The sequence below is a fragment of the Carassius auratus genome, chromosome 28 (assembly GCF_003368295.1).
Source record: "Carassius auratus strain Wakin chromosome 28, ASM336829v1, whole genome shotgun sequence".
In the NCBI taxonomy this organism is placed as follows: Eukaryota; Metazoa; Chordata; class Actinopteri; order Cypriniformes; family Cyprinidae; genus Carassius; species Carassius auratus.
Window position 1 is genome coordinate 8,242,598 of NC_039270.1, and position 20,726 is coordinate 8,263,323.

General features: G+C 38.7%; 3 protein-coding genes across 8 annotated transcripts; 2 read left to right on the top strand and 1 right to left on the bottom strand.

Annotated features, from left to right (window-relative positions):
- Positions 1–163: 163 nt before the first annotated feature.
- Positions 164–15,955, top strand: LOC113046676 (kinetochore protein Spc24-like). 5 transcript variants are annotated; one of them, XM_026207570.1, is made up of 6 exons: positions 164–250; positions 1,977–2,170; positions 2,257–2,401; positions 2,607–2,711; positions 15,002–15,078; positions 15,158–15,955. In XM_026207570.1, the coding sequence occupies exons 2-6, from the start codon at positions 1,981–1,983 to the stop codon at positions 15,262–15,264; spliced, it is 624 nt and encodes a 207-aa protein (XP_026063355.1). In that variant the 5' UTR covers positions 164–250; positions 1,977–1,980; the 3' UTR covers positions 15,265–15,955. The 5 variants fall into 5 exon arrangements, with proteins under 5 accessions (XP_026063355.1, XP_026063353.1, XP_026063354.1 ...); XM_026207568.1 differs by lacking the exon at positions 164–250 and adding an exon at positions 781–844; XM_026207569.1 differs by lacking the exon at positions 164–250 and adding an exon at positions 1,765–1,823.
- Positions 6,718–11,563, top strand: LOC113046674 (uncharacterized). 2 transcript variants are annotated; one of them, XM_026207565.1, is made up of 13 exons: positions 6,722–7,494; positions 7,973–8,114; positions 8,287–8,506; positions 8,620–8,746; positions 9,022–9,320; positions 9,487–9,577; positions 9,805–9,921; positions 10,053–10,128; positions 10,204–10,455; positions 10,661–10,832; positions 10,971–11,119; positions 11,199–11,266; positions 11,414–11,563. In XM_026207565.1, the coding sequence occupies exons 1-13, from the start codon at positions 7,144–7,146 to the stop codon at positions 11,429–11,431; spliced, it is 2,082 nt and encodes a 693-aa protein (XP_026063350.1). In that variant the 5' UTR covers positions 6,722–7,143; the 3' UTR covers positions 11,432–11,563. The 2 variants fall into 2 exon arrangements, with proteins under 2 accessions (XP_026063349.1, XP_026063350.1); XM_026207564.1 differs by having other exon boundaries at positions 6,718–7,494; positions 11,199–11,563.
- Positions 15,956–16,859: 904 nt separating the features above from the next.
- Positions 16,860–20,671, bottom strand: LOC113046675 (sphingosine 1-phosphate receptor 1-like). Its single transcript, XM_026207566.1, has 2 exons — positions 20,526–20,671; positions 16,860–19,278 (listed from the first exon to the last, which is right to left on the bottom strand). Exon 2 carries the CDS (start codon positions 19,050–19,052, stop codon positions 17,853–17,855), a length of 1,200 nt encoding a protein of 399 aa, XP_026063351.1. The 5' UTR covers positions 19,053–19,278; positions 20,526–20,671; the 3' UTR covers positions 16,860–17,852.
- Positions 20,672–20,726: the final 55 nt, after the last annotated feature.

Here is a 20,726-nt window from a genome sequence, read left to right on the forward strand (position 1 = left end):
GAGGAGCTATGTGATGTGAAGAACTTCCAGATCAAAGCACGGAATAAAAAGTGTTTGTGTTTTTCTATCACACGTTTACTTTCCCGATCCATGACAGTGAAGATGGCTGGAAGAGAGTTCAGCAGACAGAGACTCCAAGCCTACGGGCTAAATCCAAAGACACATACAGGAGAGAGCTGTACAGACAGAAGAGGAAAGAGCGGGAGAAAAGGGAAAAGCAGGAGAAAAAGAGCAAGCAGTGATGCTTCAAGTAAGCCATTTAGAGTTTGTGTTTGGCATTTTTCAGTAACCATGAAATAATAGCTTTCTCATTTTCTATTACATGGCTTGAATCTTGAAGATTTCTGGTTCACCATTGTTTCATGAATATGAACTTTATCTGTGTTCTTAAAAAAATACAAAGAAGAGTTGTAGAAGAAATAAAGACACTTCTTCCACATTTCCTTTTCATATTATGTGTTGACCACTCTGCTCCGGGAAATGAAAAACACTATATGGTTGTCATATGGTTGACTCACTTTTAAAATATAACAAATTAAGAGGAAAGTAGCACTTGCCAACACTGCACGATATAGTTTTGGTTTTGACGTGTTGACTAGCTCGGTTTAGGTATCTCGAATAGTTGCCTGACAGTAGATTTATCGTCTATTTAAAATTACCTTCAATATATTAGAAGAACAAGTGGATTTTATGTATCATGTAATTTATTAAAACATTTTGCCTTCTTAAGGAGGGTGAAAACGAGAGCTTGAAGTACTGAAGCTGATTTTGATTCAGGCGCGTTTCTGGAAAGTCTCACAAACAGCCGCCAGTTTGAAATCCGTATAAGCGGCGCATGTATTGGGTGAGACTGTTTACTCTGAAATATACTGCAATAAAACACCATGTTGTGTGTTTTATTCGTAAGTGTTATTTAGATCAGTGTTTTAAAAGTTATTTAGTTGACTAAATCAGTAAATCGTGCATGTATGTTTGTTTTGAGATAATGTTTTTCAGGTTTGCTCAACAGCAGTCTGTAATATTATTTATAATATTTTGTACTAGACTATATACATTAACAGCTAATAGAGCGACTAAATTATGATTCGCAGTTCTTTTTGTTTTAACAGGTTTTGTAGAATGTGTAAAAATAAAGCATCAATAAAAATGCGTTATAACGTTAAGCATAATGTTCTGCATTGTATGCCGTGTATGGAGGTATATTATAGCTGTAGATGAATGAGATATTTAATAAAAATAAAAATATTTCTGGGAACAAAACTAAAAAGCACTGCTGAAAATAAAATATTGGTAATTTGGAGACTAGGGTATTATTGCTTGGATTAAAAAAAAAATATTGTTGAGCACTGAATAATACCTAACATATAAAGCAAAACTGTTAATTAAAATGTAGCCTTCATGTTTCTGTTTTGATGTCCAGTTAAAATGCATTGACTGTAACTAAATATAAAATATTTAAGTTTTGTTATTCATATTTATATTTGTTTTCTGCATTCCGCCACTGCTTTAGCTTGTTTAGAGATCTGTTTTTTGTTGTATACATCTGTCATTTATTGTATACTATGAAGCATGTCAACTATAACATATTGCTTGTCTCATTTTTTTGAGTTGTTTTTGGTGAATGCTATTTGAAAAAAATGCTCTGTCATGGCATATAGCTTGGGCGGCAGTGGCTCAGTGGTTCATGTAGGTTGTCTACAAACCGGAAGGTTTGCTGCACCGGCTGCACCTGACCAAGTGTCGAAGTGTCCTTGAGCAAGACACCTAACCCCAACTGCTCCCGACGAGCTGGATGGCGCCTTGAATGGCTGACACCGCAGTCGGTGTGTGAATGAGTGAGTGAATGGGTGAATGTGAGGCAAATTGTAAAGCGCTTTGGATGGCCATGTGGTCGGTTGAAAGCGCTATATAACTGCAGTCCATTTACCATTTATGGCATATAGCTTGACCTCTGTATGTGCTGCATTTTTCTGCAGAAGCATGATTAATGCAGACATGTCACAGAACGATGCGATGCATAAGGAAGACCTTGAGAAATCAGGGGAAGCATTGATCGAGTTCATCGAGAGCAGTAAGGCAGAGAGCATTCTCCGAGGAGTGAGAGAGAAGCTGCAGCAGTTCTTTGACCACCATGCCAAGACCAAGAAGACCACAGGCGAACTCTTAGATGGTATTACTTCAGTACAGCTTTTAACTTACTTATTAATATTTACTTTACAAAATTTTTTTTTTTTCTGTGTTGTCTTCCTTTTAAAGATCTTGTACATGCAGAGGAAGTGGTCGGTCAGAAGCTTCTGGATTTAGAGCAGCGTAAGAGCCATATGGTGCAGGAGATCGAGAGGACGGAGCTGGAAGTACTGCGGAGCTGCTCCAAAAGCCAAATCCTGGACTCGGAGCAGGAGTATCCTTACTGGAGACCAGAACCAGAACCAGCTCTTGTTATAATAACTGGCCGTATCAGAATCAGAATGAACTTTATTTGACAAGTGTGTGCACTAGCTCACAATGAATTGGTTGTAATTTTCAGGAGCATGCATACATATAACACAAGAGTATAAAAAAAACATAAATAATAAAAAATAAAAAATCCCTAACACATGGGTCAGATTCTTGCTGAAAGAGCTGGAAAGACTCCGAGATACTGAGCAAGAAATTCAGACTCTGCAAGAGGAAGTGGATGAGGATACAATCGAGGTCATTCCTTCAGCCATGTAAGCAAGACTGAGCTGGCTTTACTTCACCTTGTGTTTCTAACATTATTCAATGCCCCATCATGCACAGGCTGGTAGAGTTACAGAATACATGCAACTTATGCATTTAAAATACAAAATATGTGTAACTTTGTCATTATAGTTACACTTTTAATAGGTAGTATTCAAATTACTAGGGATATAACACTTCACTCAACTCACGATTCGATTCACGATTTTGAATTATTTGAAATATAACTGTAATAATGTACTAATATAGCACTTCATTTAAACAAAACAAGGATTTGTCTGTGTTTGTTGTTTGTTCTTTCCATTTAAAAAGCTGCATTTTAATCCTGATGCAAACACAAATGCTGCATACATGCAACATGAGCAGTTTTTAAATTGATTAGATTGTATAATGTAGAAATTTTGGGGCAGAAACAATGGTTTGCTACATAAAATTACATAAAAATATCTGCATGAAACAGTGGATGAGCTGAATGAGACGCAGATTCACTCTCTGCCAGCAGGTAGCGCTTGAAGCCTTTCCTTGGTTTCTGTTGTAAACAAAACAATGTTGCACTTTTTTTGGTTCTTTTTTTAACAGCGCTTTACACAGTCCCTCCAGAAAAACGCGATTATGCGATCGCGTGATTTAATGCATAATCAGCCAAGGGCCGCATATTTATGCGGGGGTCGCATTTTTTCAAATACGCCGCACTTTCGCCGCATAAATCGCCGATTTCAGGAAGCAAAATATGCGGAGGTAGCATGATTTCATAATAATAATAATTTTCGTTGCAAAAAAGTCACATATATCTTAGCAGAAAGTTGAAAAATGTTGCGTTTACTTCACACAAGTAAATCGCCATTATTTCCCAGTGGGAACCTTATGAAGTGACGTAATTGCGCGACGTGAACATCATCTGTGAAGCCCGCGGTGAAACCAGGGTGAAGGACGCAAATCATTCTCATCTGCCAACAAAAATAAGCGCAAAAGACCGCGCAAAGCAGTTACCCGGTGTGTTACATGACAGTGGGGGCAAATTATTTTGAGAGAGGGATGAGGATGAGTATGGTGAATGATAGGCCAGTGTTAGAGGCTGCGCAGTTAGTTTTCATTTTCACAGTGGACTGTTGTAACGTTAGTTTCATCCAGAAGTTGATGCACCTCTACAGTTGTAAGATTGTGCTTTTTTGTTACAGAATAGTACCAAAACCTTACAGTTGTAAGTATATTAGTAGTATGTACAATAATTTACGTTGCAGTAAGAGATTGCACTTTGCAATTCCTGTAAAACAGCATTTGTATATTTGTGTGTATATTTTATTTGTATTCATTTTTACAGAAGTTGTTGAATATTCCTTTTGTAAAGCTAGAGAACTTGTTTAACTCAATGTTTTGTAGTTTGAGCCATGTCTTAATTAAGGTCTGAAATAAAACAGAATGAGAACTTAAATATTCTGTGATTTAGTATGCTTGCTTATCATAGGAAGTCATAAGAAATGACTCTTTACAGTAAGGTAGTAGCCTATTGAGAACAGGGTGTTGGGGGGGGGGGGGGTCCCCTTTCCATCAAACCGCAGTTTTTGCAAGTTCCCGCAATTTCATCGCATAAGATTGCAAAAATATCCCACATATTCCATCGCATTTTTTAAGAAAACCTGCCGCAAAATCAAGGATTTTTGCCCGCAACAATCACAAAAATAATCCGCGTTTTTCTGGAGGGACTGTTTACATATGTATTTAATATGCATTATAATATATATATGCATTAGAGGCTAGATGAAAATAGAAAATATCATCTAAACTCTTCTAAAGACAGTAAATTCCTCTAAGAAATTCTTCTTCTAAATGAATCGCGATTCCCTTTCGCATCTCAAAAGATTTGAATCATCACACATTTAAATCGGCTCGCGGTTAATCGTTACATCCCTACAAATTACCAGTTAGGCCCTTTCAGTACAGGTACAGTCTAGTCAAACCTGGTATAAGAAAGTTTAGTGTACATCCAAGGAGGTCTTGTGCATGTAGATGTGCGTGTGGTTTCTGTAAAGGGAACAGAGAGTTTCAATTTACAAATAAACAGTGCTAAATAAGGTACAAGGCAACCACAATGTTTCATCAACTGCACATCAAATAACTAAAGCATATGCATAAACAGGAACTAAGAGCAAGCATGAAAAAAGTAGCATTTAGGCCAAACTTAAATCATACGAAATAATATATAGCATCAAACAAAAGCGCTTACATAATCAGTTACACACACACACAGGACAAACAAACAATTAAATAAGTAAAACACAGTCCTCTGCACAGTACAGTCACCTGCAACAACAAAGTGCAAGCGTTGAACTCTTGCATGCAGCTAATAAAGTCTGTGAGCTCATGAGAGCGTTCTTATTGGCTTGAGATTGGGTGGGTGGAGCTTGGGTGTGGGGTGTGGCTTAGGGAACTAAAGAGCAAATCATGTAAACAGAAATTGGTGATTTTCTGTTCATAAGTTTAATTTGTCTTGCAGAATGTGCACAATTTAAATATATTTTTTAATATATATAAATTAAGAGCATATTATTTTAATTAGCTATTTCACATAACAGACGTTTACATATAAAAAAAAAAATGCCCCATTCAGAAATGTACAAGCATTTGAATCTTAACTATCTGTCATTACTTATACGTACAACGCATATCAATATTGATAATATTGATAATAAATAGACCATGGCAAAAACTCCTAAAAGGGCATGGAAGAGGCAATCTGTAGCGGCACATTTTGTCAAAAGTGTGGGGGGGGGGCGTTTTAGCTACAGACACCAAACTCTGTACATAAATTGTGCTTATTAAGACGGACAACTTTCTAATTCACAGTCATCAGCTACGACCAACTGGAAGTTGGCTATTTTGATTTTAATATGAATTTTTGGAAAAGGATTAGTTCACTTCACCAGAATAAAATAAACATTAAGGTTTTTAAGAAAATACATTCCAGTATTTTTCACCATATATTGTAATGGTTCCCAATGGGTTGAAGGTCCAGTCGAGGAATAAGAGTCTTACCTAGCGAAACTTAAACTGATATACTTTTTAACCACGAATGCTTGTCTTGCTCTAGCTATGTGATGCTATGTGACGTAGGAAAAGTCACACATGGTTAGTTCTTAGTCTGTGTACTCCGGTTCAAAAGGGTAGGGTAGGGAGAAAAACTCTCATTTTCAACTTCAAAATCATCTTTCATCATTGTTTTACCCTTTTCTTGTAAAGGGCGCTTGAATTTCTTTGCACGTCTGCTTTGTAGACACTGGGTTAGTACTTTCACTTACGTCACATGTGGGAGATTACATAATGAATGAGGTCAAGCTAGTGCAAGATGAGCATTTGTGGTTACAAAGTATATACAGTATACAGTACAGTATAATTTTACTGTTTTTAGGCCTAATAGTTTTGCTAGATAAGACCCTTATTCCTCGGCTGGAATTTTATAGAGCCCTTTGAAGCTGCATTGAAACTGCAGTTTGGACCTTCAACCCACTGAGAACCATAGAAATCCACTATACGGAGAAAAATCTGTTTTCCTCAGAAAACATAATTTCTTTGCAACTTCAGAAAGAAAGACATGTGCATCTTGGATGACAAGTGAACTAATCCTTCTTCAGAAAAATCCTCTAGCGCCTGCACGTTCTCAGATTTGAACCCTTTCCAAAAATGACTATGATTTTAAGATCCATCTTTTTAAACTAAGAACACTCGAGGGGCTCATACACAAAAATTATGAAAGGTGAACATTTATTGAAGCTTACGAAACTAAATGCATTAAAAGCACGGGGTGTAAACTTTTGAACAGCATGATGTGTACATGTTGCTAATTTTGTTTTAAGATTTTTTTTTTCATTTAGTACATGACCTTCAGTTTATGTTTCCCAGAAGACTTCATAACGATAATATACCCTGTTCATCTCATTCAAAAAGTTTACACAACCAGCTCTTAGTCTTAATGAATTCAGTTGCCATCTTGAGCATCAGTAATTTTAAAGGCTATGTTGCAGGTTTTTTTTTTTTTCTTTTCTGGCAATTTTCTAGTTCGTAATAAACATTTAAACAGTTATCCATTGTATTTGATGTTGTAGGGTATTACAAAAAAGAAATATAATAAGGAAAAGTAGGTGAAATCTTAGCGGTTAGCTACAGGTTAGCAATGAATCTTGTTTCTCCCACAATGCATTGCATGACGTCACATGAGGTACTCGCTTTTGGACGACAAACGAAAGCCCGCCTTAATACCATTGAGAGAGTGAGACGAGTAGTGAGAGTAGTAGCTAGTGAAAGAGATCGATAGATTGATAAAAAAATAGATAGATACATAGATAGATATCATAGCATAAATATATAGTCAGAGATAGCATAGCATAAAAGATAGCTTAGAGAAAGAGTAGAGAATAAGTAGACAACATGGTTTATTACTGTGTTTGTGGCGGGTGCAAGAACTCCAGCAAAACTGGACATAGGGTCCATTGTTTCCCCAAGGACAAAGGGATCTTCCGAAGCTGGGTGCAATTTGTCAAGATTAGGCGGGCAGATTTTTCAGCTAGCTCTGTCACCGCCTACTCGAGAATATGCAGCGCGCATTTCAAGGAGGAGGATTACCACTCAGGGGATGCCAAGATGGTCGCACTTTCTTTAAAAAGTATGAGGATGGCTAAGTTAATTCCTACCGCCGTGCCGTCTGTGAATGCAAACCTCTCTGCTTGTCCTGTCCCGAGGTCGAGAGACACCGTCTGCCGCAAGCGATATATTGCCACGGTAAGCATCATGCTAACGTTAATGTTTACAAGCTGCGTTTTAGCTAGCTCTGTTTGTATTTTGCATACCGTGTTCCCTTTGACACAGCCTCCACTACAAGCATGATCATTCTGAAATTAGAAAAGCATATTTCGTGATTCACGAATATGAGCCAAAACAAAATTGCCCTGAAGTAAATATCCATAATATGGACATCGGGAATCGATCGCCTTTCACAATAGTGTGTTTGCGTTTTGTGTTAGACTGCTACGGTTCTCTTTCACATATATTTCACATATATTTGACCGTGACCGTGTAGTGGAAGCTAAACGCAAGTAAACACAGTTTACCCACCTCTGAAATATCAGAAACAGTTTATCCACTTTTCACTTCAAAGTTTAGCTACCTCTCAGTAAATTCACTAACGTTACCTCATAGAGTTTATGCACCACATGTACTCTAGACATTTATAACCACTTATTATATTTGTTTTGGCAAGATGATGACCGATACCTCACAGCAGGAGACCGTGGACAGTGTAGACACTGTGGAGAGTGTCGATACTGGCGATCAGCCCTTGTCCTCCTCCACTTCTGACGCTGTGACACAGTGTTATTTGAAGCCCCCCCGATGGTCTCGCGGTAAGTCTTGGGTATTTTAAGTGGTAGATATTCTGTCTAAATCATTGCCAGTATCTATGCAAGCAGTACATTCCCATACACATTGATTAAATTAATAGCCTACACCAAAATATAGCCGCTTGGATTTGCTATGATTGTCACATGTTTGGGTATGTTTACTGCCTCTCCACAGCTGTGCAGGTTAACCTGAAGCCCAAGATGGTCAGCGTGGGCACACAGACGTCTTTCAGCCCACAAACCTCCACTCCCCTCGCTAGTCCTGAACAGACAGATGATGATGATGATGATAATGCCTCTGTCGTTAGTGACTTATCGTGGGTGCCCGAAGAGCCGATGCATGAGGAGGACTTGTTTGATGAGGAGCCACCTTACGCGTGTGACCCCCACCACAAGTGAGATAATTTAAAACCAACATAGACCATTTTGAATGCTCATTTTATTGTGTACTGTAGCTTTGGTAGTTTGAATGACACCTCCCTCCCTCCCTAATTTTTTGTTGTTGTAGTGGCATTGACAAATTCATTGTTTGCCAAGAGGAGCTGATGGGCCTTTTTGCCATCTGTCCGGCCTGTTGTGAGAGGTCAGATAGTACCATCGTGCAGCAGGAAGGAACTTTTGTTAAGATCAAGCAGGTACGGTTTTGTTTGCGCAGCAGGCCATCTGATTAGAAAATCAGAATATCTAATTACAATCTGATAGCTCTGACTGTTTTGCCAGATAATTTACAATGTATGTACCAGGCTGGCTTTAGTCTGTTGGTTTGTGATGGCATCATATTTGAGTGTTATACTGTATTGGTCATGTGTGTTTCATTGGAAACATGAAACCAGTAATGTACAGTACTTAATCTATATTCAATCCTGATATACTGTTGATTACTCTTTTTCTTTTTTTTTTACATATCTAGGTCTGTGCATCATGTGGCTACCACCGTTTCTGGCAAAACCAACCAATGCTCCACAGGAACATGCCGACCTGCAACCTCCTGTTAAGTGGGGCCATTCATTTCACTGGATGTTTGGCCACCCAGACATTAAGAATGTTGACTCTGTTTGGCCTGCAGTGCATCAGTGCGAGCAGTTTCTTTCGCCATCAGCGCCGCTACACTATCCCTGTAATCGTTCAGGCCTGGCAAAATGATCAAGCAAAGAATTTTAGTGACCTACGGGCAATGGATGGTGGGCTAGTTCTTGCTGGTGACTGCAGGTAAACCAGTGTGAGAGCTCATAGACCAGTTGCATGTTTTGATTTTGTTATTTGTTATCATGTAAGGTGGCTTTAGTTGGCATTTGCAGATGACATAGTGGATTGTCTTTACAGACCTTTTTTTTTAAAAACTTGAAACATAATTCAAATTTGTAATTAATTCCAGGTCAGATTCTCCTGGGCACTGCGCGAAGTATGGATCCTACTCTCTGATAGAGGACAGAGTGAACAAGGTGGTGGATGTTCAGCTTGTTCAGGTAAACCTGATGTTATTAGACAAAGAAATGAACTCTGCAATTTGGTAAACTGATGGTATCTTAATATAACATCTTTCCACTAGTACAACGATGCATAGAGCTTTATTGTGTATTGCCTAACTAGAGTACAGTGTATCATAATACCTGGACCATCAACGCGTCGGTTCATCCACGCCTCCTTCAACACCACCAGCATTCTACACTTACACTGTTATGTCATGTTGCAGAGCTCAGAGGTCCCCAACAGCTCATGGTGTGAGCTTGAAGGGCTCAAGCGCAGTGTTGACCTGCTGAGGGGAAAGGACCTGCATTTGGCAACGCTGATCACGGACCGTCATCGCCAGGTATTTACAATAAAAATGCAGTATAGAATGTAAATATCTGAATTGCATTGAAGCTGGATGTTTGTGGTTTTCTGATGCACTGAGGGCCACACAGGTCAATCATCCACAAAAGTTTGTTTATTTCTCCTTAGGTTGCCAAATGGGTGAGAGAGGAGCTGAGCCCTGAAGGGACACGGCATTATTTTGATGTGTGGCACATTGCCAAAAGTATGTATTCATTGTTGGAACCTTGAAGCAGTTTTTGTTATTGCATATCAATTAATACCATTTGTTCTAAAACAGGTCTGGGGAAGGCATTGGATGCAGCTTCAAAAGAGTGTGACCAACTACAGTTGTGGAGGCCTGCTATAGTGAATCACCTCTATTGGACTGCAGCCTCAACCCCAGATGGAAACCCAGCGGTCATGGAGGCCAAATGGAGAAGTTTAGTCAACCACATCCAGGACATTCATGACCATGACACCCCTGCCTTCTCCAGTTGTGCCCATGGCCCTCTAGACGGGGATCAGCGCAACAAAGAGTGGTTGGACCCAGGTACAGTACACACAGTATGTGGTATTATGCACGCTCTACAGTTTTGTTGTATTTGCTGTCTGAGTGATTGTTTGGATGCTTTGACATGTGACCTTTGTGATGAAATGTTTTCATTCACTGGCAATCTCATAACATTTTGTTTACTGTTTATGTTTGCTATAATTCATATGTGTATCTGTCTGCCTCCCTGTCTTGGTCTTTGCAGGCTCATTGGCAGCAGTAAAGTTGGAGAACATAATCATGAGGACTGCCTTACTGAAGGATGTTCGACAGCTGTCTCCACAGCACCAGACCTTCTCCCTTGAGGCTTACCACTCCCTCATCTTGCACTTCGCGCCCAAGCACACAGGGTTTTCATACCTTGGGATGTATAGCAGGTCAGTGCTATCCAATGGAATAATACTGTCAATTATTATGCCGTTTATAGTAATAATAGTACCTATTATCATGCCTATTGTAGTATTTTGTCATGCATACACAAAGTTAAAAAAATTCTCAAATGTGTTATTTTGTAGGCTTCTCTTAGCGGCGCTGCATTATAATCACAATGCCAACCGTGAGACAGCACGGAGAAGTGATGGGACGGAGAAGTACTGCGTGCGGTATCCGCGCTTCAGAAAAGGTGCCCATGTGGTGCTTCCCATCAAAGAGGCAGCCTCATACGGTAAGCAGTGATGGTGCAAGAGACATCTGTGATCAGTGGCAATGATCTTTATACAGTATTATTATTATTATGTCTGCAGGTTATGCAACATCATTAATGAAGGCCCTTCGGGAAAGCTACACCAATTCACCTTCAGCTCTTCGAGAGGTTAGCGACAATTTATCCTCCGATGCACCTGCCCCCATCGCCAAATCCTTCGAACAGGTTCCGAAGGAGGAGGCCGTCAGCCTCTACCTAGCCCGGCAGTCACGTTACAAAAAAACCTAATTTCACATTATTATTTTTTTTCCACAGACAAGTCCAATGATTTAGTTGTAAGTATTTATTTTAGTTAGTTATCTTCTTTCCCTCTGTCCATGTCATCTAATTTGGTGGTGGCTTCCTGCATGCTGCATGGTTTGTTTTTTCTTTGTGTGCTGTTGCTTTGGTTTTACTTTGCACAAAATTATTACTTTTTTCCATCTTTGTAAGTGGCAATAATTGTCGCTGTACCCCATTCAAGGGGTCCTGCATGCCGCATGTCTGCTCCTCTGCCTGTTATTTGCATGAAATTTGTTGTATGTAATTCAAAATAATTTACCAATCATTTTACCTGTGCCTTGTCAACCTCTGTGTGCGGTGTTGTCTGGGCTCACTGTGTGTCTGCTTGATGTGCTTTTGCGTGTGTGTGTGTGTGTGTGTGAGAGAAACAAAAGAAACTGTGCAAACGTTTCAGGTCAGTAATCTTCGTCTTTGTTCAGTAAATGTTCAGTAACCGTTAAAAGCAATGCCAATAAACTGTGTTTTCTTATCAAAATTCATGTGTTCTGTGTGCTTTATAACATTTTAAGGGCAATTGGGGGATCACAACAGAATAAGCAATTATTTTTATTAATTTTCATCCAAAAGAGGCCATTGAAAGCCCTTATAGGTCTGGTCACCACTTTGAAATTTTTGTCTGATGGTTGAAACAACACAAGAGGGTAGAGGCTTCCTTATACTCCTGCCTAAAACTCCATAAGCCCAGCGTATAGCCTGCCTGTACGCAGTGTACCGGTATTGCCTAGGGATAAGTAGGAAAGATTCTTAAGTTTAAAACTGTAAGTAGGTTGGAAACGTCATTTTAAGCCTGTCTCTTATGCATGTTTATTGTGTATGCAACACATCTCCTGTCACCTATAGCTGTTGTTCAAAAGACACAGTGTAAAAAGATTGGTAAAGTAAACATAAACCATGAACATACTCGTGCGTGCTGGCTTGAAGGGGACCATGATCCTGCCTGAAGTGTGAGTATGCTATGTGTAGCACAAACGGATTCAGGCAGCATGCCTCAAATCCAGGATGCTGCGTTAGGCACGTTACATCTGCTGGCCGCGGGGTGAGGTCCTCGACCAGCGACCAAAACGCGCTCACCTCCCTACAACACAAGCTCTCCACCACAGTTTCCATGGGACGACACCGCCCACACAGACACCTGCCAAACACAGCGACACAGACGCATACTACTCACTCCCTCTACCGGTAAGCCTGACGGTGTCAATGACAATTAATCACGAGGAAAACTAGTTGGCACTATCAACAATAATCACAGCCGTCGGCGTCGGCTACGTTTGCAAACAACATTTTCACCGGAGGAGGTGGTAAAAGCTTAGAAATTAACAGTAGGGGTTCACAGGTGGGACTGTCAAGCTAGCCCATAGATAATCACTGTCACTAGATATAAAGAAAACGTTGACTTTTATTCGGTGCTATTCACTGACAGTAAAAAAAAAGTTGTTATTGTATGCACTGCTGTTCACAGACTACTAGCTCCAGCGGTCATTGCTTCGTTTCTAAATGGTAGCAACTCACCAGGACACTTCACCAACTCTCCAGTCATTCTCCTCTGACCATGCATTTATTTGTCTTTGATTGCCATCGGCTCTCGGTATTTCCTCATTCGCCCTGTCACGTCTAAACGGTTCGAAATTATATGGCTGTGGGCCATCATAAATGTTAACTGTGGGTCTTTCCACCTCTTCCTCATCCCAGTTAGACGCCATAATCACTGAGTGCTAGAACTAGTTCTAGTAGCTGCTGAGCTGCAAGGCTGGGGCTACCTTCCAGCACGTCTACCTCATGTGACGTCATCGCCGATTTGCGTAAAAAATAACCGTTACTAACCAAAAACTACAAAAACTGGACTTTAACACCATTTTGGAGACATTTCTAACTTTATATACATATCTTGACTGCTTTACGTACCCATTAATCGAAAGTAGTGTTTAACCTGCACCATAGCCTTTAAGTAATCTGCATTTTTTTTTCTTCACAACATATTGTGGAAATCTGATGTTATTAAAAATAATATGCCATGGAAAATCATTTTCTATGTTTGGTACTGTAGATTTTATTTTTCAATAGAGCAGGGAATTTCATATACAATCAAATTTAGAGAGAGGTTTCTCAAGAAAAGTATTATAAAGAAAAAATAATTTCTATAAAATGAACATGCAGCATATTTAAAAAAGATAAGGATCGGTGGTTTGTAAATTGTGCTAACATGAAGTGAGTTTCTCTTTCGGTGTGATCAGGCATTTTGTTTGTTCATCCTGCTTTTTTGTTTCAGTTTTGGTGTGCTTAATCCTTAAACATTACTTTTATTGCATTTTAATTGTATTGGTTGTTTTGCTGGTGAACCAAATCCTGATTTCTAGGATATATTGATATGACAAAAATAAAACACTCTTGAACTGAAGCTATGGAGAAATGTTAGTGATGTATGTTTATTTTTTTAAAAATTGTGTGTATATTAATTAATAAATCACTCATCTCATGTAGCTCCTGCATAAGGTTAATTAAAATATTTTGAATAGATGTTTTGAAATATACAGTCCGAGGATGTACTATATAACGTATATTCAGATATGGTTTCAGTTTCATTCCAAATGATTTTATATAATTTCCCAGGGCTTTGTGTCACTTTTTACTCACTTGTCTATTTTTTCCTCATCTTTTCTTGCAGTACTTTCACTACTTTCACTATTTCTAATCTCAATACTGTGGCATGTTTAACGTCTGTCAGTGCATACGGATGGATATTCTTTCAAAAGCCGAGTCGTTTTACTCTGTTTGCGTGACCTATTTAAACTTTGCTCGTCTAACTACAAAAATGAGTCACATCATGCCCTTGAGTTGTTTGGTGGATGTCAGTTTTCCCTCAAAGACCCTTTATGGTACATACTTTAGTATTATAAAGTATTTAGATTAGGTTACAAAATTTGTGTAATCCAACAAAATAGGTTAGAAATGACTATTTAAAGCATGTATTTTGAAGTCTGCCATAAAATACATTTTAAAAGTACCCTTCCCAATCCTGATCATGTACAGTACCGTTCTAAATGTTTTTAACATGCTCACACAGGCTGCTTTTATTTGATCACAGCACAGTAAAAACAGTAATGCTGTGAAATATCATTACCATTTAAAAGTAACTGTTTTCTCTTTTAAAATGTTTGTTTCTGTGATGCAGAAGCTGTATTTTCAGCATCATTACTCCAGTCTTCAGTGTCACATGATCCTTCACAAATCATTCTAATTTGCTGCTCAACACACATCTTATTATTATTGCAAAAATGTTCAGTGTTGTCATTTATTTTTTTACTTTATTATTATTATAAGAAAGTGCCAACTAAGCTATCGGCACTGACAAAACTACTTAATATATTTGTGGAACCCATGACACACTTTTTCAGAATTCAGAAATATTTCAAAGAGCTATAAATTGCCTATTTAGGGCAAAATTGATATATATTTTTTGGAAAAAAACATAAACATTAAAAAGTTTTACCAGACTGCTTTGAACTGATCATGTCCAGAAAAAAAAAGGCTGTTTTGTATTATTTTGCTGCTCCCTTGATTTAGATACATCGCTCAGCTCTGCTTTAAAGTAACCAAGATAAAGTTGGAGGTGGACACAGAGCCGCACATCCTGAGAGGAGGTAACCCTGACACATTTACTGTATATGATGATGATGATTATGTTCTAGACTGTATGAAATCTCTTGTGTCTCTTGGCAGCTCACTACAGCACGGATGTGGCCACCTCCATTAACATAGACACATCCACCCGCTCGCCCTGCGAGATCAGCGATGACCTGTGGAGCCTGGTTAATACTCAATGGTAGACCAGGTGTTTGTTTTTATCTGTATGTGTCTTTAGAATTGTTCAGTTAATACATTTGCCTCAGTTGTCCTCTTGACTCACACACCACAAGATGTCACTGTGCGTTCACCAAATTCCCCCTACAGCCTGGAAATGCACTTTTTGCATTACTAGAATAGCATTTTCTGAGTTTTGTTATCACTTGTTTTCTGATAAGAGGCTCACCTTCTGTTTCCGTGGAGCTGGGAATTTCCTATAAAAATCCTAGGAAACATTGTGATGAAACGTAATGAACTGTTCTTTTAATAGTTAATAAGTAATAATTTATAGTGAAATTTCTATTACAAAGAAAAGTTAATGAAAAGGACATGCAGCATATTTAAAAAAAAAAGATGGGGATTGATGCCTTGTAACCTTCATTGACATGAAAGTGAGTTTCTCTTTCGATGTGATCAGGTGTTTTGATTTTTTCATCCTGCTTGTTTTTGTGCTTCTTAATAGTTGCATTTACTTTAGAGGTTTTTTTTTTTTGTTTGTTTTTTTTTTTTGCTGTTGGACAAAATCAAGTTTTTTGGGATTTATTGACATGCCGCTAAAAATGAAAAACTCTTGAACTGCAGCTATGGGGATATGTTGGTGATGTGATGTATGTTTATTTTTATAAGTTGTGTGTTTATTTAGTTAGCTAATTAATAAATCACTCATCTCATGTAGCTCCTGCCTAAGGTTAATTCAAATATTTTGAATAGATGTTTTGAAATATAAAGTGTGAGGATGTACGATATAACGTATATTCAGATATGGTTTCATTTTCATTCCGAATGATTTTATATAATTTCCCAGAGTTTTGTGTCACTTAGTCACTTGCCTATTTTTTCCTCATCTTTTCTTGCAGTACTTTCACTTCACTACTTTCACTATTTCCCAGTACTCTCTACTTCTATTTCTCAGTACTTTGGGATGTTTAAAGTCTGCCAGTGCATACAGATGGGTATTCTTTCCTAGTCATCCTACTCTGTTTGCATGACCAATTTAACCTTTGCTGGTCTAACTATAAAAATGAGTCACATCATGCTCTTGAGGTGCAGACATGCCTTTTCAGCTTCGATAAACATCCGGACTGGCACGAGCTTATGATCCTTTTTTTTTAAGTAGGGGTTTTTTGCAAAGACAGAAGAGTGTGAAAATTCAGTGTTGGGCTCGTGTGAAAAGACAAAACCACAATATCATTTAGTTTATGCTTGGTTAACATGTGGTGCGAGTGTGATTGAGGCAACTGGAAATCAGCTAAACACACTGAGAAAGCATTCTTTTCTAATTCTTACATGCATTTGTGCATTCGCTGTTTTATAACTCAACGCTAATCTCCAGAAAGATTTGCTCTGATCATAACAGTGGAAGGGTTTTCCAGTGCATCTGAGCAAAACTGACGTATTTACATACACCTACATTTGTTTCGCCCTCTGTTTTATTTTTCATGGGAAACAATGGGCAGAGTTTAAATGTTATCTATACAGTAGAAGCAAACTAATCTATGTAGTGCAAAATGAATCACTTTTGCTAAAAAAAAATAAAAATAATGATTTTGGAATAAACAAAACCAAATGGCAAGCATTCAAGAAAACCCTTTTAATTAATGCACTTATAAAATATTTGTTTTTGGAGGCTCATAATTTAGGATCAACAAAATACATTTAAACACATGAATGCATCGTTTTCAGTACACAGATATTTCTTGAATGTCAGTGCTGTTTTATCACTGCTACACATAAATGATGCCATTCCATACAACAAGATAAAACTTTTGTTAATATATATATAAAATATACAATATTTATTTAGCTTGTGCCACCTTAAGACAGAAAAAAAAACTATATTTCCTGTATAAGCAAACATAGAAAAGTATAGCATACTTACAGTTTTAAGAGGAGCTTTAACATGAAAACAGTATTTCCCAAAAATACCCTTATAAGAGGAAAACATCTTACAAATTAAGAATAGTCACTTTTTATTTGTGTGCATAGTAATTCTCAAATTGCCCGAGGACTGATGTGCTTGTATGTGGAGGCATCAACCCGTCATTTTCTTTACGTCTTTTCACCACAAAGTCTCTGAACATTTCAACTGCTCTGAGGTGAAAATGACTCGTTACACAAGCTCATTCTTTTTTGGAAAGTTCTCACACGAGTCTCATATAACATCAGAAGAGTTCTTTTCAATGCATATTTGCACAATGCATCACATTCGCTCAATTCAGCTGTACAACTGCTTTTTGTTGGCTGTTTACAATCCACATTTTAAAAAGGCACCGCAGCTTCGTAATGCAAGCCTGGCCCACAGACAATCCGTTTTAAACACTGGTATTCGTCACAGTAAAAACTAAAATTCCACTTGTCTGGTCTACCACGCTCTCTGGCAGCCTCGTGGTTTTCTTTAATGCATGTAGAGGAAACCAAGTCTTCCATTCTGAAGTCCAAAACACAACTTCTCCTGAATTCAAAAAGCACCTCAAACATTGGCAGTTTTATAAATATTCAACCTGAACCAGGAGAAGTTAAACTGTCCATTACTGCTTGCATTGTCAATTTGAACTTAATGCATAGTTCTTCCTCAGCTCTTCAATATCCTCGGGTAAATAGCTTTAATGGGAGTTGGTGTGAAGTTCCCCGAGGAGACGGTCGTTTCCAAGCCCTCCGGCCTGTGTGTTGCCACCTCAGCCTTACTGGTGCTACAGTCCAGGAAAGGCATGCCAAACTTCTTCACCTCTCCATCTTTTGATATCAGACAGTAGCTGCAGACCAGTCTCAGAATGGCTCTCCGTATGTCTTTACTAGTTAGGGTGTAAATGATGGGGTTCAGGAGCGAGTTGATCATGGCGATACCCAGGAAGTAGTCCGCCTTGAGCAGCACCTCGCAGCTTTGAGCAGGGCAGCAGAAGTCCAGCAGAAGGAGCACAAAGAGAGGCGACCAGCAGGCGATGAAGACCCCGAGAACGATGGTGACCGTCTTCAGCAGAGCCAGATACTTCTGGGACTTCCTGGCCTGACCTTTGCGCTGAGAACCGTAGCCTAACCGCTGGGTGTTGGACTTGACAATGCGGAAGATGCGCACGTAGAGCACCACGATGGACATTAGCACCAGGCTGAACACGGTAATGCAGAAGAGGATGAAGCTCTTGGCATAAAGAGGCAAGACGGTGGAGCATTCGTCCAGATGTCCAATGCAATTCCAGCCCATGATGGGGAGAATGCCGAGGAGCACCGAGAGAACCCAACTTGCAACAATCAAACCGAACATTCGGCCACGTTTGGCCCCTTGATAAGGCTTCATCCGGACCATGGTGACGTGCCGCTCGATAGCTATAGCAAGGAGACTGATGACTGATGCAGAAAGTGTGATAAACACGCCGCCTTCTCGAAGAAACCACAGCACTGGAGTCATTTTGAGAGTGTTTGCGCCCGAAGTCAGGATGTTCACCATGTAGGTGAAGCCCGCCAGCAAGTCGGAGAGCGTCAAGCTGCCCAGCAGGTAGTACATGGGTATGTGGAATTTTTTGTTCTTCCATATTGCCACCAAAACAATGGCATTTTCCACCACAATGAGAAGACAGATGATGAGAAACACAATGGCCTCGGGTTTCAGTCCGTCCCGGTATTTGTTCTCTTTCAGCTTTCCGGTGAAGTTGTAATGGGCCACGATGACGGCGTTGCTTTGATACTCCCCAAACATCCTGAGCAGGTAACCTGGAGACGAGGTGATGGATGGCAGAGTCTGAGGAACGGCGGCGCTAGCAGTGTATGAGGCTTCCATTCTTCCTGATTCTTCTGCTGTCCTTAAAGACGTTTCTTAAGGATCTCTGTAGTCCCTCTTATTGCCATGTTCCAGAAAAGCACATAAAACAAATCTCAGGAGAATTTAACATAGTAGCGATTAATCCTTGTTTTGTAGGCTCATTTGTGTTGTGAAATTTTCACTTCTTTCCTTCTTGATGCTCAAATCACAGCTTTGCTATATCCTCAAAGGCCACCAGAGGGACCTGAAATAAAGTATTAGAAAACAATGTTAAATTATTAAGGTATTTTAATAACAAACAAAATACATAAAAATAAATTGTTTCTTTTTTAAGCTTATTTTATAGAATATTTAGCATTTATCATGTTCTGTTTCAATTGTTCTTTCATGGTTAATATTTTATCTCAATCTAGACAGTACACAGAAAACAATTATCTAAACAAATGGACATTTTAACAGACCGCATTTAATTAGGAACTAGGAGAAAACAAATTAATAATTGTAGAAAATGTTTTTAGTATTAGAATTAGTACATTGTGAATTTTTTTTTTTTTTTATCTGTACCTGTCAAATGTATCTAAAGGAATGGGCATTTTATTCTAGATGTATTTAAGCATGACTCTACAATTTAAGGAAATTAAAAAAAACAACAACTTTGTAATAAAGCAGCTAAACCATGTTCGAGTATCAGTATTAGAATAAGTCAGTAGGCTACACTTAAAATATACAGTGCTGTTAAAAACAAACAACAACAACAAGAAACTAACAACTGTTGCTGTCAAAACTAGTGATGGAGTAACCTATTATGTATATTTTACAGACATGAAAGGTATGCATGTGACATCAAATTACAGTATGTTAATATAGCAGCCTATTTGAACTATTCGAATTGTTTCTTAGTGTAAAATGTTGGCCGACTGATAATATAGAGAGCATGTACAGATAAAACATTACTTTAGTAGTGTAGCTACAGTAATTAGCCTTATACCTTGTTAAATACATATTTCCTTCGTAGATTGTCATACTTTAAACACAAAAAAAAAAAAAGTTAATTAATTGCCGTTAATTTCCATGTACCGTTTATTGCAATATAAAATATTTACAATTGCCTATTTAATTCTATATTATATAATTTCTTATAATTGCCCATTTTCTTACGCGGGTTTTTTTTTTCAGTTATAAACGGTTTATTACTGTTTCTTAAACATTATAACCAGTTTTACATTACATTTTCTGCACAATTATTTCGGGGAATAGTCACAATAGTGTCGCGCGCATCGCGAGCAGACAGAGGATCGTTACGCACTCGTTCACACTGGCTGAATCATTTTATAAACTACGAAATGGTCGAACCAGACATTAACCAGTCTGTCTCAACGAAAAGTCCGCTTCCATTCAAAACCACGCTAGTTTACATACTGCACCCTCAGTGCTCCTAAACTGACTTTAATCTAGCCTACACTCACATTCGAGTAAATATGCGCATCTTACCGTTTAAGTTGGAAACAGTGAACTGTGCTGGAAATGACGAATCCTCCTCTGCCCCACTATCTCTCCCCCGTGTCCTGTGTGCAACTGTCCGGCTGTAGAGCTGAGAGCTGAACCTTGGATCAAGACTCGTCCTGAAGTGGGCTGGTCTTGGCATTCGCCTTCTCGTCTTCTGTGTGTGGTTGCTGATGCAGCACTTATGGG

Coding starts and splice junctions, on each gene's coding strand:
- LOC113046674 (XM_026207564.1), top strand. CDS start 7,144: ATGGTTTATTACTGTGTTTGTGGCGGGTGCAAGAACTCCAGCAAAACT. Junction 8,115..8,286: donor GCCCCCCCGATGGTCTCGCG/GTAAGTCTTGGG, acceptor GCCTCTCCACAG/CTGTGCAGGTTAACCTGAAG. Junction 9,922..10,052: donor TCACGGACCGTCATCGCCAG/GTATTTACAATA, acceptor ATTTCTCCTTAG/GTTGCCAAATGGGTGAGAGA.
- LOC113046676 (XM_026207567.1), top strand. CDS start 1,933: ATGGCATATAGCTTGACCTCTGTATGTGCTGCATTTTTCTGCAGAAGC. Junction 2,712..15,001: donor GAGGTCATTCCTTCAGCCAT/GTAAGCAAGACT, acceptor CCCTTGATTTAG/ATACATCGCTCAGCTCTGCT. Junction 15,079..15,157: donor GCCGCACATCCTGAGAGGAG/GTAACCCTGACA, acceptor GTCTCTTGGCAG/CTCACTACAGCACGGATGTG.
- LOC113046675 (XM_026207566.1), bottom strand. CDS start 19,052: ATGGAAGCCTCATACACTGCTAGCGCCGCCGTTCCTCAGACTCTGCCA.